This window comes from Oncorhynchus tshawytscha, linkage group LG11 (genome assembly GCF_018296145.1).
Source record: "Oncorhynchus tshawytscha isolate Ot180627B linkage group LG11, Otsh_v2.0, whole genome shotgun sequence".
In the NCBI taxonomy this organism is placed as follows: Eukaryota; Metazoa; Chordata; class Actinopteri; order Salmoniformes; family Salmonidae; genus Oncorhynchus; species Oncorhynchus tshawytscha.
This window is the reverse complement of record NC_056439.1, coordinates 4,717,232-4,734,269: the sequence shown is the minus strand read 5'-3', so window position 1 is coordinate 4,734,269 and position 17,038 is coordinate 4,717,232. Positions and strand designations below refer to the sequence as shown.

Sequence of the window (17,038 nt, the reverse complement as noted above, 5' to 3'; positions counted from 1 at the left end):
GAACCAACCATAGACGTCTATGTTTGGAAAGCACTGTACAGTACAGTACAGTGAAGCACAGTAGAGTACAGTAGAGTGCAGTACAGTAAAGTAAAGAAAAGTATAGTTCAGTACAGTAGCCCTACAGTAAAGTACAGTACAGTAAATGTACTGTACTATCCTGTACTGAACTATACTCTACTGTACTATACTCTACTCCAGTGGTTCCCAACCAGGGGTACTAGGACCCCTGGGGCTATTTGGCCTATCCACAGGTGGCACATGAGAAGACTCATGAGACCATAGGCCTAGTGGTAAAATGCACATGAGGGGGTAAATCAGGGTTATTCCGGGCAGAGAAAAATTGTTGGTGGTACAGTAACCTAAGAGGTTGGGAACAACTGCTCTACTATACTGTCCTGTACTGAATTCTACTATACTGTACTCTGCTGTACAAACTTGTGAAACATTAGACGTCTATGATTGGTTCAGATTTGGTCTGGTCCGGACCAACCAAATCTGTAGGCCGTCATTGTAAATAAGAATTTGTTCTTAACTGACTTGCCTAGTTATATAAAGGTTCATCAAAAGAAAAGAAAAGAAATGTGGTCTTATTTGGGGGCAGAAATCATTAGAATAATAGTCCGTTTGTAGAATAATAGTCATATATGCAAAGGAAGATATTGTATTTTTCTCCCTTCGTGTACCTATTCAGGATACATCCCCATGCAGAATGACACTCATATCTATAATTATGTATTTCTGTGTAGTACAGATCAGGGACCCATGATGTAATTACGTTACCATATTTCAGTTACCAGTGGAAATCCACTTCACTTACTGTAGTTCAATAACCAAACTATATTATTTCAAACTCAAGGTGTCTTGTCACAGCTGACACCCCATTCTTTCTGCAGACATCTTTGAATCTTAATTCAGAGCAGATATTTAACATTGTTTTTGGAGAATTTAGCAGCATAAACAAAGAAGGGAGATTGATGATCTTTATGGCCTTCCTGTGACACCCGATGTCACAGGAAGGCCATAAAGATCATCAAGGACAACAACCACCCGAGCCACTGCCTGTTCACCCCGCTATCATCCAGAAGGCGAGGTCAGTACAGGTGCATCAAAGCTGGGACCGAGAGACTGAAAAACAGCTTCTATCTCAAGGCCATCAGACTGTTAAACAGCCACCACTAACATTGAGTGACTGCTGCCAACACACTCTAACTCAACTCCAGCCACTTTAATAATGGGAATTGATGGGAAATGATGTAAAATATATCACTAGCCACTTTAAACAATGCTACCTAATATAATGTTTACATACCCTACATTATTAATCTCATATGTATATGTATATACTGTACTCTATATCATCTACTGCATCTTATGTAATACATGTATCACTAGCCACTTTAACTATGCCACTTTGTTTACATACTCATCTCATATGTATATACTGTACTCGATACCATCTACTGTATCTTGCCTATGCCGCTCTGTACCATCACTCATTCATTTATCCTTATGTACATATTCTTTATCCCCTTACACTTGTGTGTATAAGGTAGTAGTTTTGGAATTATTAGTTAGATTACTTGTTGGTTATTACTGCATTGTCGGAACTAGAAGCACAAGCATTTCGCTACACTCGCATTAACATCTGCTAACCAAGTGTATGTGACAAATAAATTTGATTTGATTTGAGATTGTACCATAATTCTGTTCCCAAACACATCTGCATTCGGGAAGAACAGTTTTCAAATATATATATATTTTTTCATAATACAAAAATCAACTTACATTACTACATCAAACATGTCTAACAAACCAAACACTGGTGTTAACAATGCTCAAACATACACAAAATATCAATAAAATAATACAAAAAATAAACAATTTAAGTGCAATTATATTCACTCTGAAAAGATCTTATTATGATCATGAAGATATTATTCTTGTTGTTATTCACTAGGGTTAATGTTTTAATACGATAATTAAATCAGAAAAATGTGTAATTTTGGTATAGAATTTAGGAATTTTTGTTTGTGTATAAAGTATTTTGGCAACAAGAATAAAAAAAATTAACAATCATTTCAGTGGTTTTGTTATCATTGCAATAGTAACATATATGCCAAAAATATAGGCAGTGTTTATAATGGTAAATAAGTACTTTGCAAGGTTTTCCAAAAATTGTGACACAAATTTTTATTCAAAGAGCAAGTGAGGCAGATTCTCACCTTCTTTTTCACAGAAAACGCAGATATCATCAATAGCCACACATTTGGAAATCATAGAATTACATGGATATATCTTATGTAAAATGTTGAAGTGCACTTCCTTAACTTTGTTTGGTATACAGTATTTGTAAGGCCTTAACCGTGCATTTTTTTAGAAAAACGTTCCTCTCTGTGTAAGTTGGTTTTGTGAATGAAGAATTTGTCTTATATATTTATTACAACAAGATCTCTCAAGTAAGCCCACGCCTTCCAATCTGAGTTCTGGATAAACTTTGTGATCATTCCCAAAATTAAGATGAGTTTTCATATGTGTAGTTAGACCACTGGGTACGGCTTTGATCACAGAAATAAACTCTCTGAAAGGTATTGGAAACTCTTTCAATGTTATAAATTGTTCATATGTGAGAATATTACCCTTGTTGTCGAAAATATCAAGAACAAAGTCAATATTCCTCTCATGCCAGCTGGGGTAGAACAATGACTTATTCCTTACAGTTATGTCTGAATTATTCCACAAAATAGCTTTATGTGGGGAAAAATTGTGCAGGAAACATATTTTCCAGGCCATTAAAGCTTGATGGTGAAACTTAGGCAATTTAGCAAGTAATCTTTCAGGAATATCATTACATTTCAGTAAAAATTGAAGACCTCCCAATGTATTACAGTTACAATAACACCTCTGACTCTCTGTGACGACACACAAAGCCACACAGCTAACTCCTTGTTTTGTCTGTGGTTTTAATAAGACACATGACTGCCACGTAGTGGCCGGGGAGGATATATTATGTCCCAACGCTTTACTGTTTTTTTGGTCGTATGCAGCAATTTCTTCAGTTTACAATGGCAGAGAGCACACATTTCGCAGGTTAAACATGTTGTTCACGGAAGTCCACCTTGGAAGACTATCTGTAGTTTGGTGCGCTCTACAGATGTTTGTTCAACAAGACAACCACGTGCACTTACACATTCACTAATATAGGCTGGGGGTTGGACCTCATTACAATTTCCAGCGTGGGAGATGTTCATGCTTGTGCCGTGTCCTACGTCCGCGTCTTTCTTTCCCCCCAACGCAGTTATTAAGCCAAAACCAACACTCCCGGTGTTCTACTACGCTCCCATTGACTAGCTGGCGTTCTCTCACTCATAGGCGATCAGCGCAGAGACAGTGACCTTCCAAGGTATGGATGGAAAGTGTCATTTAACAATAAACTGCCTACCGTTATCATGTTTGGTAACATTTGCCCATGTATTTATTTTCAGAGTTTCAATGAGTTGTAAAAATGTCTCCGAGAACTCTGCTGAACTCTCTCAATTGAAGGTCCGCCAACCTAGGCTACTTAACGTTACAAGCTCGGTATTTTAAGTTGCTATATTATCAGTAGTAGCCTATTATCAGGTAAAAGAATATGCGTATTATTCACAATTTCTCAAATATTTATTGGCTAATCATTCAGTTGAATGCACTCTGCTACAGCCATTGAATCTGTCTTTGAGCGTTTAAGGGACGTTAAGGGCTCACTCGGTCCACGACATTATGTTATTATATTGTCAATCTTGAAACACCGGGAACGCCTTGTGGAACGCCCCTCGGAATAACAAGGCGCGGTTTTGGCTTGACTGTGTTGGGGGGAAAAGAAAGGCGCCCTACGCCTCATCTGTACAGTGTCAGCACAGAAGCAAAGATGAGCCAAGAAATGAAGAACGAGGCAACCCAACTGAATGGGTAACTTTTATGTGTTCCCGTTGAAGTTCGCAGCGAATTGTCAGTTGTTTGGTCGCATGCGTTTTACATTAGTACCAGCTAGCTAGGCTAAGTAGTAGTAGCTAGCTAGCTCCTTCAGTTCTCTGATAGCAACACACAACTTCAAGAAATACACATAGATCGCGTTTGTTGTTAGCAGCATATTCAGAAAGTCATTAGCAATATAGCTAGCTAGTAAGATGGATGGATAATAGATAGATAGCTATATATCTAAGTTACAGTACAGTATATTGGAATAAGGTCACATACAAGCTAGGCACTTAGTTTATCGGTAGGTATACATTAAAGCTGACTTCATTGGGATCAAAGCATTTAGTGAGAGTTGTGGGAATAACTAAGAGGGAAAAGTGTGTGTGCGAGACTGGGGAGGGTTGGCAGCTTCAACTGTGTGTGTGGACACAAAGTCAGAAAAATGATTTTCACACCTTAGAAACCGCTGTAGCTGTCCTCATTCTCAAGATAAAAATATAATCTATCCTCTTCAGACATGATTTTCACTTAGTTTCCGTGCACTGTGTCTCAGTTTTATATTTAGCATCAGGTAATATCTTTCCTATTCCCCTTAGTTCCCGATCCCATCTTGGTGAAAGACATGGGGGCAGGATGTGTAAGATGTAGAATTATGGATCCTGCATAAGCCATGACACACACACACACACACACAAAGAGTTTCTCTTCAGCTGAAAATAGTACAATATGAATCTGTGGCCCTCAAAAAGGGATGATGTGTGTCCCACCTTTCATCCTTATTTGAGGGTGTGCCCATGGAATGGTAGCAGTGTTGGCACAGGGCATAAGCTAACGAGCAGGAGGGCAATGAGGACAAACACACACATCCCACACACACTGCTCCCAGTCCCAACCACACTGTCACTCTGACTCTGTGTCAAATGTCAAACACGAGGAGCACTCTAGCTCAACCAGTAACATGCCCTCCACTGTCTCGCACACACCTGGAGGGGTTCCCGTCACCCAGCAGAGTGCCAGGGGCCCAGAAAGGTTAAGGGGACCTGGGCCAACCCCTGTGGCCCCTGGCCCTCTTCACCACCCCTCTTAGCTGGCTGAGGGCCCACTTTGGCTGTTTTGATCCCCCACAATGAGCCGGTGCCTCCCAGGGCCTTTCCACAAGCTCGATAAAAGTCTCTTTGCACCGGGATTTCCCGCTGTTATGAAGGCTTGAGTTCCGGATGTGGTTGATTTGAAATCTGGATGGCATTTTGAGACTGGTTGCATCAGGTTTAGCCTTCATCACATATGTTTTTCAGTGTACAGCACACCGCTGTTCTGTCTCTTTTTACTAGTTCAGCCTTTGAATGTATTCAACTCTCCACCCTGCTTACACTTGTATCACCTTCATTGATGTGAAGAATGCTTTGGCTGAAGGACTATACCGTTTCCATGTCAACTCTCAGCCTGAACTCTTGAGGCTGCCTTCAGAGTAACTGTTGCTTGCCATCGCGTTGACAGTTTGCTCATGTTCTTCAGTCCACCTCTGCTTTTGCATCCTCATCATTGCCGTGAAGAATGCTGAGGCTGACGGCTAGGCATATAAGCCGGGCCTATTCCATATCTACTCTGGACTGGTTGCAACCATACATGTCCTATTAAATTCCTAATTCTATGGTAGCAACCATAGGGTGCATGTATGGAGTTGACAGTTTGGTCGCGTACCTCTGACCTTTCCATCCCCACGCAACGTGCACGTTGGCAAACTTGGCATTCCCGAGGTGCCTTCCTGCCTTCCCTAATACCACTCACTATGTCGACCTTCCCTTTCTGACCGGCTTTCTGCACTTTCACTAAGCCAGGTAGCCTAATGCCTCAATTTAGATGTAGGCTCCTAGGTCCTATTTCGACGTGCTGCTTTGAAGCGCGATGATAGCCTAATCCGTCCGCTCATTAAGCCAATAAGGAATGGGCATTTTTGGGAATTATAAATCCCAGAAGGGAGAACGCCCAGGAAGCATTATCCCATGGCATGTTATCTCTTCTCCCAGCAGCTGTACGGTTGAAACTCCTGTTTAGGAAGGCCGGCCACCGTTCTGCAGAGAGGAGGACCTCTGATATGACAATCTGGTGCCTGGGAAAGCCAGTAGAGCCCAGGGGAGCGAACACACTCATCTGCATCTCATTTAAAGGACTAATGTCCTGGAGGGAAGTGTGGACTGTGAGACCAGAGAAACAGCTGGCATTGGAGTAGCATAGGAGAACCATAGAATTACAATGAATTGAACTTGAGCGGCATGGGATTGGGCACTGGAATGTCTGACTGTTCTAGTCATTGTAATTCTATGTCAGCATTTGAACATATGGCAGCAGGACGATTCCAGGGTTCTGAAAGACCGCGTGAACTCCACCAGGTGTCAGGTCTCAGGTGGGGCGGATTATTAAGGTTCTCGGCCGGTGCAGTAATGCTTTAATGAACGATGAGAAGGAAGACCCATCTGCACAAATTGACAACAGAAGACGTTTACGCTACCACAGCTTCCCCGGAGACCAATGCTTAATTAGATGTATCAAGGAAGAGTCAGATGCTCTCCTTAAAAAAGCTGGACCAGATTGAAAGTCTGCATTGGAAGGTGGAGGCCGACTCAACTGAAAATGTATTTCGACGAATGTTTTATGATTCATTTCATGTATTATTCCTCTCATCTTGCTTATTAAACATTTTAACAAATCAAATCGCTACATCAACTGTAAATGATTTTACAACCGCCTCTCTAACGAGATTCTCTCGGGTCTAATTAAATACAAATGCCACATCATTTGATCAAGCCGCAATGAAAAGGCACACACAAGTAGTTTCTTTTGTCTTTTGAGAGACGACGGACCTTCTGCCCTATGATGTGGGCCCCTTAATGCGGCCGAACGCCTGGAAATGTCACTTTAAAGTTTTCCCCGTTTGACAGTCTTGCGCCGCATGCTGGCAACCATTAGCCAATTTGAAATGTAGGGACGAGATCTCCGTCTGAGCTGTGGAGGAGTTCAAAGTGTCAGACTCCGAACGTATCCCTCTTTCTCCCTCCATCTCTTTCTCTGATCCCTTCTTCATTTCTTTCGATTCCAGTCGTGTCTGCGGGGGGTATAGGCGAAAGACGTCACCGATCTTGTCTTTGTAGAAAGGCAGATGTGGTGCGTTGCCGGACAGCAATGGGTCTCGATTGGCCCTATTGCCCTAGGTCGGCACTCTTTTCATTTCTTTGTCGTGTGCCAGCTAGGTAGGTAGGGTTTAATTGCCAGGTCGGAAACGCACGGCCGAGAGATCACACCCCAAACTGTGGAGGAGCTCAAAGTATCCCTTCCTCTTCTGCTGTGTCTTTGGATCCACTTTAGAGAGTGCTTTGTAGACCGGCAGACATGGTATCTAGGCCTAGATCTATGGCACGATCCGCCCTAGGTTGGCGATGGGTAGTATTTAATTGCTGGGTACTGCTGCTTCAGTTTCCAAGGTGCTCCAGTCTGACCCAGTGGGACTTTCTGCGACTGTACCCATAATAGCTCCCGGTTCCTGTGTCTGGATCCGTAATGGCGGGTGAGTGGCCTGGAGCACAGCAGTGAAGAGAGGATATAATGGTTTTCAAAACGCGAAGAAGGTACGCTGGGATAGTGAGGGCTCTAGACAGGGGTGTTGTAATTATAAGGAGTGGGAGTCTGTTCTCCGTGGGGTTAAGACCCAGGTTTGAAGCCCTTTGAATCGATGCGTGTGAAGTGTCGGTCTGAACTTGTCTGTGTGCGGTTTGCGTTCACGCCGGCACGCGTGTTCCTTTGTAAAGGACGGAGACCGAGACGACATCATGCTGCCCTCAAGTGAAGCACGCGACCGATGCCCGACTGCTCCTTTTTGACCAACGAGCATTTTGAAGATTTAATTTTTGTTTTACTCCATCCCTCCCTACCTTGTCACTTTCCTTCTATTGTCTTCTCTTATCCTGAAGACTCACCTGCTCTCCTTCCCTCATCCTCCCTCTTTTAGTCTTCTCCTTCTCACCTTTCTTTCGCCCATTTTTCTGACCTCCATTTTATTTTGTCTCCTTGTTTTTGTCTCCCCCCTCCCCCGTTCTGACCTTTTCTCTGTTTTCTTCCTTTCTCTCTATCCATCTCTTTCTCCTTTCTTCCCCTCCATTAGGACCCCGGCCTCTGGTTCCGCTCAGATGAAAAAGCGCGAGGACTACCTGGAGTGGCCTGAATATTTCATGGCTGTAGCTTTCCTGTCAGCTCAGAGAAGCAAGGATCCCAGCTCACAGGTAAACTCACAGACACAGCTCAGAGAAACATTCAAGATCCTAGGTAACATCATCACCCCCTACACCACCTCTTCATTGATCCTGACCCCCCCCCAGCCCTCCAACCCGCTTTCTCTCCCTTTCCCCCCTCACCATGGCTATGTAAGGTGTCCACAGCCCCGTCTGTTATTAAATATGAATCCAGATGCCAGGCCCTTTGCCCATAATAAAGCCCCCCTGCCTTTCCGATCAGGCCCTGGCACGGATGCCACTCTTTGACACTGCCGGTCAAGACGGCGGCGGGTATTTGATTGAGTTCCCAGAGTTCCCCCGGCTGTGGGGCGAGCACCCGGTTGGGGCGGTGGTGGGTGTTTCAAGCGGTCGGGGGCCTTAGCCCTTGTCTGCCTTAGTCAGGGATTGGTTGTCTGGTGAAGGCCTGTAAGCGCCAAGTTGGATGTCTGTTTGGATTTGTTTCGACACCTATACCCCCTATCTGCACTGTGCTGTCTAGTTTGATGATCGACCTAGAGCTTGTTTTGAAATGGATTTCTGACCCACAGAAGTGGATGGAGAGTGAGGGATATTGGAGAAATGGAGGGGGGGGGGGAGATGGCTACAGGGCAGAGATGTTCAATACTTTTGTAATGGTTCCTAAAGTATTTGGTCAAAAAGAGATGTCTTGTGGGAAATCTGGACTATGCAGGGTTTATTAGGGAATATTTAATTATTCGATACAGCTGTATGAAAGGGTATGTGCATTGTGCACGTTAGTGTGTGTGTGAGTACAAAAGTCTCTCGCCCTAGCCCCGCCCCCTGTCACTCGAGCGCATTTGTTGTTGCTCGACCACGAAACACTTGCGCTCAGTAATATAAATCCACAAGCATTCTCTGATTCCACTATTAGTTTTATTCTTATATCTGCAAACAGCTAGTCTGTCTTTTCTTAGCAAGTTGCCACTAAATAGTGTTAACATCTCATGCTAATTGCTAGTTATAGCTAGCTAATAAATGTATTGAGTCAGTGCAAACATATCTAGCTATACATCCTGATACCAGTGACGGTTTAGGCCTAAATCAGCATGTTGTTTGTGCAACATGCTTCTAAACCAAAGAGTATTAGGCAAAGCATGAGTATGTTAGCTACATGAAGTAGCGAAGAGAAAACAACATTTCATGTAGCCAAAGATATTAGTGTCCTGAAGGGAACACTGACCAACACTTTGGTTCCTACCCTGTCACAATAACTCCTCCCTAGCATTTTCATTTGTTGTCATGTCAAACACTGTATGCCCACTATTATATTCTAACTATAGAATTTAAAAAGTAATAATAATATTTCCATGATTCCAATAGTTCACCCAAGAGTTTTGATCAGCAATTGCAACATTTGGTTAAAAATCGCAATTGCAAATATTTGCCAATGTTGTGCAGCCCTATGTGGCAGTGTGGATATGATCTCAAATTTCTCAAAATGCTGAACATTTCTGAGTTGAAGTTGAATTGAACAGTATAAAACAATAAGAATGTTGAGAGAGACCCATTGAAATCACTTAGAATGTATGTGTTGCCATCCTAGGGTCACGCACTACTCATAAATCAAATTTTGTATTTATATAATTCAAAAACATAAAACACTGTCCAATAACATCAAAATATGAACCACAGTTGAAGTCACTTGAAACCCTCAAAGAGTTGCAGTCTGTTCTGGAATGGGTGGCCAGTAATAAACCAGTCCTGAACATCTCTAAAACTAACAGCATTGTATTTGGTACAAATCATCCACTAAGTTCTAGACCTGAATCTGGTAATGAATGGTGTGGCTGTTGAAAAAGTTGAGGAGACTAAATTACTTGGTGTTACCTTAGATTGTAAACTGTCATGTTCAAAACATATCGATTCAATGGTTGTAAAGATGGAGAGTGGTTTGTCCGTGATAGAGATGCTCTGCTTTTTTTGACACCACACTCCACAAAGCAAGTCCTGACAAAACTAAAGCCTGCAATCTTAATTATTGTCCAGTCACGTGGTCGAGTGCTGCAAGGAAAGACCTAGTTAAGCTGCAGCTGGCCCAGAACAGGTTGGGAAGCCTTGCTCTTCATTGTAATCAGAGGGCTGATATAAATACTATGCATGACAGTCTTTTTTTGGCTAAGAATTGAGGCGAGACTGACCGAATCACTTCTTCCTTTTTACAAGAAACATGGTTGAAAATCCCAAATTGTTTACATAGTCAAGTTACTCACAGCTCTGACACACACACACACACACCACCAGACATGCCACCAGGGGTCTTTTCACAGTCTCCAAATCCAGAACAAAGTCAAGAAAGTGTACAGTATTATATAGAGCCATTATTGCATGGAACCCCCCCACCCCCATCTCATATTGCTCAAATTAAGAGCAAACCTGGATTCAAAACCAGATAAAGCAACACCTCCCGGCACAACACCTCTCCCATATTTGACCTAGATAGTTTGTGTCTGTATTGATATGTAGGCTACGTGTGCCTTTACATTTTTTTTAATGTAGGTCTGTCCTTGAGCTGTTCTTGTCTATTAATGTTATGTGTTATGTTGTGTGTCATGTTCTGTGTGGACCCCAGGAAGAGTAGCTGCTGCTTTTGCAACCGCTAATGGGGATCCTAATGAACTACCGTCAAACATTAGAAAAATACCATGATATGCTGCCTCTGCTCCTCTGTGATAATCTCAACCCCAGGGGAAGGAATGGGAACGGAGGGGGGAGAGACCAGTGGGGCACAGCAGGGGGTCTATGGATCCAATAATCCTCACTCCATCTCTCTCTATCCAGGTGCCCACTGACTCCACCCCTGCTGCTGGGAGTAAGTGCCTTCAGAAAGTATTCACACCCCTTGACTTGTTCCACATGTTCTGGTGTTAAAGCGTGAATTCAAACGGGATTTAATTAATGTTTCTCTCTCACCTATCTACACACTATCCCATAATGACAAAGTGAAAAATTCAATTTCTTTATATCACAAACTCCCTAGTCCTTGCTGATGACAAGCATACCCAAAACATGATGCAGCCACTACCATGCTTGAAAATATGAAGTGGTACTCAGATATTGAATTTCCCCCAAACATAACGCTTTGTATTCGGGACATAAACTATATTTATTTGCCACAATGTTGTGGATCCATCTTCAGTTTTCTCCGATCACAGCCACTCTGTTTTAAAGTCCCCTTGGCTTTGTTGTGTGCGCGAGTGAGTGAACATGAGGTGCGTGTCTGCGACTGTCTAGAAAACCTCCCTGGTCTTTGTGGTTGAGTCTGTGTTTGAAATTCACTGATTTGACTGAGGAACCATACAGATAATTGTATGTGTGGGGTACAGAGATGAGGTAGTCATAAAAAAAATCACGTTAAACACTATTACTGCACACAGTGAGTCCATGCAACTTATTGTGACTTGTTAAGCAAATGTTTACTCCTGAACTTATTTAGCCTTGCCATAACAAAGGGGTTGAACACTTATTGACTCGAGACATTTCAGTTTTTCATGTATTCATTTTTAAACATGTCTAAAAACAATTCTACGTTGACGTCATGGAGTATTTGGTGTGTGTGTTTGTAGGCCAGTGACCGAGAATCAATTTTAAATTCTGCCTGTAACACAACTAAATGTGGAAAAAGTCAAGCGACGGAGAAAGGGAGGAAATTTCAACCACCAGCCTTCTCTAATGACCTCTCATTTCTAAACTAGTTCAGGATGTTGTCTTGTCTCCACCTCCAGGAGAGAGAGGGAGAGAGAGAGGTGGAGGCGATGGGGATTAGAGGAACGACAGAAAGAGAAGTTTTTAAGCCAACCAAGCCTTCCCTGATCAAAACAGTGCGAGGATGAAACAGAGGGTTTGGAGCTTTAGTTGTCTATCCTTCCTTTATTTTCTCCTCTTTTTTTCCCTCTCGGAAGAAAGGGATATCTGGTTCCGTTTCATGTCTCTCAGCGACGGGTCCTCGCGAGGCCTCTGTGTTTACAGACCGCCACGGGGGGGCCGAAGGACGAAGCTTCCGCCTTTCGCTTTTGCCACAATCCCCCCGTTGATATCTGACCACCTTAGTTGACGCAGTCCACCCACAAGAAAGGATGGTAGCTTATCCCTCAGTGAGCTCTCTCTCTCTCTCAAAGCCACTTTCTTAGTCCCCTCCCCTTCTGTCGATGTGGTCGTGTGTACGCTACAGCCTCTGTTTTAAGGCTCGGCTCTCTCGCTAGTCTCTACCCTCGTCAGATGTACCCTTCAAATAGCCCCCCGACATTAATTCAGCAATGCTCTCTAGACAGTCGCATGTGTGCACAAAGCCAAGGGGACGCGAGTCGAGACTGAACTTAATTTGATCTTTGATCTGAACAGCAACACTACGTATCATCTTCGAGCTTCGTCTGACTTTGTCTTAGTCAGTCCTGTGACACAGAGAAGGACCCTCAATCATTTCGCTCTCTCTGACTCGCTCTCTAGTCTTTTTTGTCTCTCTCTCTGTCTCTCTGGCTGACTTTGTCTTTCACACATTTCTCTGACACACTTCTATCATTCTAACATATGAGTGATGGGGCTGGCTGGAGGGTATGGGGGGGGTTGATGTATCGATGGATGGGGTGAGGCTAGGAGAGGGGGGCGAGCGGAGGAAGGTGGTGCGTGGGTCTTTTTAAAGTGATAAGGGGCCTGGCGGAGCGTTTCTAGCCCTGATCAAAGCACAGCGTCCTGGGGAGAGCCTTGGCGGGGGGAGGGCTCTCTAGGTCGTTTGATGTGTTGGAGCTATGCCAGTTCATCTGGAGAAAACCAACTAACAGTACAGTGAAGGGCAACCCTCATTGGTTGGATGACCGATCGTTATTAGAGAAGAAGTGGTTGGAGAACTTCGATGTTTTTGTGAGTTAGATTAGAATCCCTCCTGATTGCCTGTTCCACTGTGTTAGTTACGGTGGAGTAGAGGTTTTGTGCTTGCATGCGATTCCGGATAAAGTTGATGTCTTTCTCATCTCTCTCGCTCGCTCCGTCTCTAATTGGCCTAGCTCTCAGCTGGACATCCCTCTCTTCTCTCCTCTCTCTCCTCTCTTCCCCAACTCTCTAAACCACTGAACATTGACCTCCTCACTTTTCATTCCAAGTTGCTCTGCCTCTACTTGCATAAATGTTAAACTCTTAGGCCTACATGCTTGGCTAGATTGGGTAGGAAAATATTTTCTCACCCAAATACAGTCACATCTTCTAGCCTAGATGCACACAGAGAAATAATATGTGCACTCTGTCTGAAAGTTAAATTAACTCTGTCTCTCTCTGTCTCTCTCTGTCTCTCTGTCTCTCTGTCTCTGTCTCTCTCTCTCTCTCTGTCTCTCTCTCTCTGTCTCTCTCTGTCTCTGTTTCGCTCTCTCTCTGTCTCTCTCTCTCTGTCTGTCTCGCTCTCTCTCTGTCTCTCTCTCTCTGTCTGTCTCGCTCTCTCTCTGTCTCTCTCTCTCTGTCTGTCTCGCTCGCTCTCTCTCTGTCTGTCTCTCTCTCTCTGTCTGTCTCTCTCTGTCTCTCTGTCTCTGTCTCTGCTAGGTTGGAGCATGTATTGTTAACCGGGAGAATAAGATAGTGGGCATCGGCTACAACGGCATGCCCAACGGCTGTGATGATGACCTGCTGCCCTGGTCCTGCTCTGCCAACGACAGCCTGGATACCAAATATCCCTACGGTAGGATCTCCCTAGCAACATCGCCATGGTACCACAGTCCACTACCAAGTATCCTTATGGTAGGATCTCCCTAGCAACATCCCTATAGTACCACAGTCCACTACAGTCCAAATCAAATCAAATTTTATTTGTCACATACACATGGTTAGCAGATGTTAATGCGAGTGTAGCGAAATGCTTGTGCTTCTAGTTCCGACAATGCAGTAATAACCAACAAGTAATCAAACTAACAATTCCAAAACTACTGTCTTATACACAGTGTAAGGGGATAAAGAATATGTACATAAGGATATATGAATGAGTGATGGTACAGAGGAGCATAGGCAAGATACAGTAGATGGTATCGAGTACAGTATATACATATGAGATGAGTATGTAAACAAAGTGGCATAGTTAAAGTGGCTAGTGATACATGTATTACATAAGGATGCAGTCGATGATATAGAGTACAGTATATACGTATGCATATGAGATGAATAATGTAGGGTAAGTAACATTATATAAGGTAGCATTGTTTAAAGTGGCAAGTGATATATTTATATATATTTATATATATATATATATATTTATATTTCCCATCAATTCCCATTATTAAAGTGGCTGGAGTTGAGTCAGTGTCAGTGTGTTGGCAGCAGCCACTCAATGTTAGTGGTGGCTGTTTAACAGTCTGATGGCCTTGAGATAGAAGCTGTTTTTCAGTCTCTCGGTCCCAGCTTTGGTCCCAGCTTTGATGCACCTGTACTGACCTCGCCTTCTGGATGATAGCGGGGTGAACAGGCAGTGGCTCGGGTGGTTGATGTCCTTGATGATCTTTATGGCCTTCCTGTAACATCGGGTGGTGTAGGTGTCCTGGAGGGCAGGTAGTTTGCCCCCGGTGATGCGTTGTGCAGACCTCACTACCCTCTGGAGAGCCTTACGGTGATACAGCCCGCCAGGATGCTCTCGATTGTGCATCTTTAGAAGTTTGTGAGTGCTTTTGGTGACAAGCCGAATTTCTTCAGCCTCCTGAGGTTGAAGAGGCGCTGCTGCGCCTTCTTCACGATGCTGTCTGTGTGAGTGGACCATTTCAGTTTGTCTGTGATGTGTACGCCGAGGAACTTAAAACTTACTACCCTCTCCACTACTGTTCCATCGATGTGGATAGGGGGGTGTTCCCTCTGCTGTTTCCTGAAGTCCACAATCATCTCCTTAGTTTTGTTGACGTTGAGTGTGAGGTTATTTTCCTGACACCACACTCCGAGGGCCCTCACCTCCTCCCTGTAGGCCGTCTCGTCGTTGTTGGTAATCAAGCCTACCACTGTTGTGTCGTCCGCAAACTTGATGATTGAGTTGGAGGCGTGCGTGGCCACGCAGTCGTGGGTGAACAGGGAGTACAGGAGAGGGCTCAGAACGCACCCTTGTGGGGCCCCAGTGTTGAGGATCAGCGGGGTGGAGATGTTGTTGCCTACCCTCACCACCTGGGGGCGGCCCGTCAGGAAGTCCAGTACCCAGTTGCACAGGGCGGGGTCGAGACCCAGGGTCTCGAGCTTGATGACGAGCTTGGAGGGTACTATGGTGTTGAATGCCGAGCTGTAGTCGATGAACAGCATTCTCACATAGGTATTCCTCTTGTCCAGATGGGTTAGGGCAGTGTGCAGTGTGGTTGAGATTGCATCGTCTGTGGACCTATTTGGGCGGTAAGCAAATTGGAGTGGGTCTAGGGTGTCAGGTAGGGTGGAGGTGATATGCTCCTTGACTAGTCTCTCAAAGCACTTCATGATGACGGAAGTGAGTGCTACGGGGCGGTAGTCGTTTAGCTCAGTTACCTTAGCTTTCTTGGCTTAGCTTTCTTTTTCTTGTCCACTACCAAGTATCCTTATGGTAGGATCTCCCTAGCAACATCGCCATGGTACCACAGTCCACTACCAAGTATCCTTATGGTAGGATCTCCCTAGCAACATCGCCATGGTACCACAGTCCACTACCAAGTATCCTTATGGTAGGATCTCCCTAGCAACATCGCCATGGTACCACAGTCCACTACCAAGTATCCTTATGGTAGGATCTCCCTAGCAACATCGCCATGGTACCACAGTCCACTAAATCAAATCAAATGTATTTATATAGCCCTTCATACATCAGCATATATCTCAAAGTGCTGTACAGAAACCCAGCCTAAAACCCCAAACAGCAAGCAATGCAGGTGTAGAATCACGGTGGCTAGGAAAAACTCCCTAGAAAGGCCAAAACCTAGGAAGAAACCTAGAGAGGACCAGGCTATGTGGGGTGGCCAGTCCTCTTCTGGCTGGGCCGGGTGGAGATTATAACAGAACATGGCCAAGATGTTCAAATGTTCATAAATGACCAGCATGGTCGAATAATAATAAGGCAGAACAGTTGAAACTGGAGCAGCAGCACGGCCAGGTGGACTGGGGACAGCAAGGAGTCATCATGTCAGGTAGTCCTGGGGCATGGTCCTAGGGCTCAGGTCCTCCGAGAGAGAGAGAGAGAGAGAGAGAGAGAGAGAGAGAGAGAGAAAGAGAGAATTAGAGAATTAGAGAACGCACACTTAGATTCATACAGGACACCGAATATGACAGGAGAGGTACTCCAGATATAACAAACTGACACTAGCCCCCCGACACATTAACTACTGCAGCATAAATACTGGAGGCTGAGACAGGAGGGGTCAGGAGACACTGTGGCCCCATCCGAGGACACCCCAGACAGGGCCAAACAGGAAGGATATAACCCCACCCACTTTGCCAAAGCACAGCCCCCACACCACTAGAGGGATATCTTCAACCACCAACTTACCATCCTGAGACAAGGCTGAGTATAGCCCACAAAGATCTCCACCATGGCACAACCCAAGGGGGGCGCCAACCCAGACAGGATGACCACATCAGTGAATCAACCCACTCAGGTGACGCACCCCTTCCAGGGACGGCATGAGAGAGCCCCAGTAAGCCAGTGACTCAGCCCCTGTAAAAGGGTTAGAGGCAAAGAATCCCAGTGGGAAGAGGGGAACCGGCCAGGCAGAGACAGCAAGGGCGGTTCGTTGCTCCAGAGCCTTTCCGTTCACCTTCCCACTCCTGGGCCAGACTACACTCAATCATATGACCCACTGAAGAGATAAGTCTTCAGTAAGGACTTA

The 17,038-nt window shown here is 44.5% G+C and overlaps 1 protein-coding gene across 2 annotated transcripts in view; it reads left to right on the top strand.

The window, feature by feature from the left end:
* Window positions 1-3,787: 3,787 nt before the first annotated feature.
* Window positions 3,788-17,038, top strand: part of LOC112232183 (deoxycytidylate deaminase) — a 70,301-nt gene continuing 57,050 nt past the window's right edge. The window contains exons 1-3 of one of the 2 annotated variants that reach the window (XM_042329710.1): window positions 3,788-3,948; window positions 8,114-8,231; window positions 13,767-13,902. In XM_042329710.1, the coding sequence (XP_042185644.1) occupies window positions 3,908-3,948; window positions 8,114-8,231; window positions 13,767-13,902 (295 nt within the window). In that variant the 5' untranslated portion in view covers window positions 3,788-3,907. The remainder of the gene's footprint in view (window positions 3,949-8,113; window positions 8,232-13,766; window positions 13,903-17,038) is intronic. The other variant, XM_042329709.1, reaches the window with a different exon arrangement.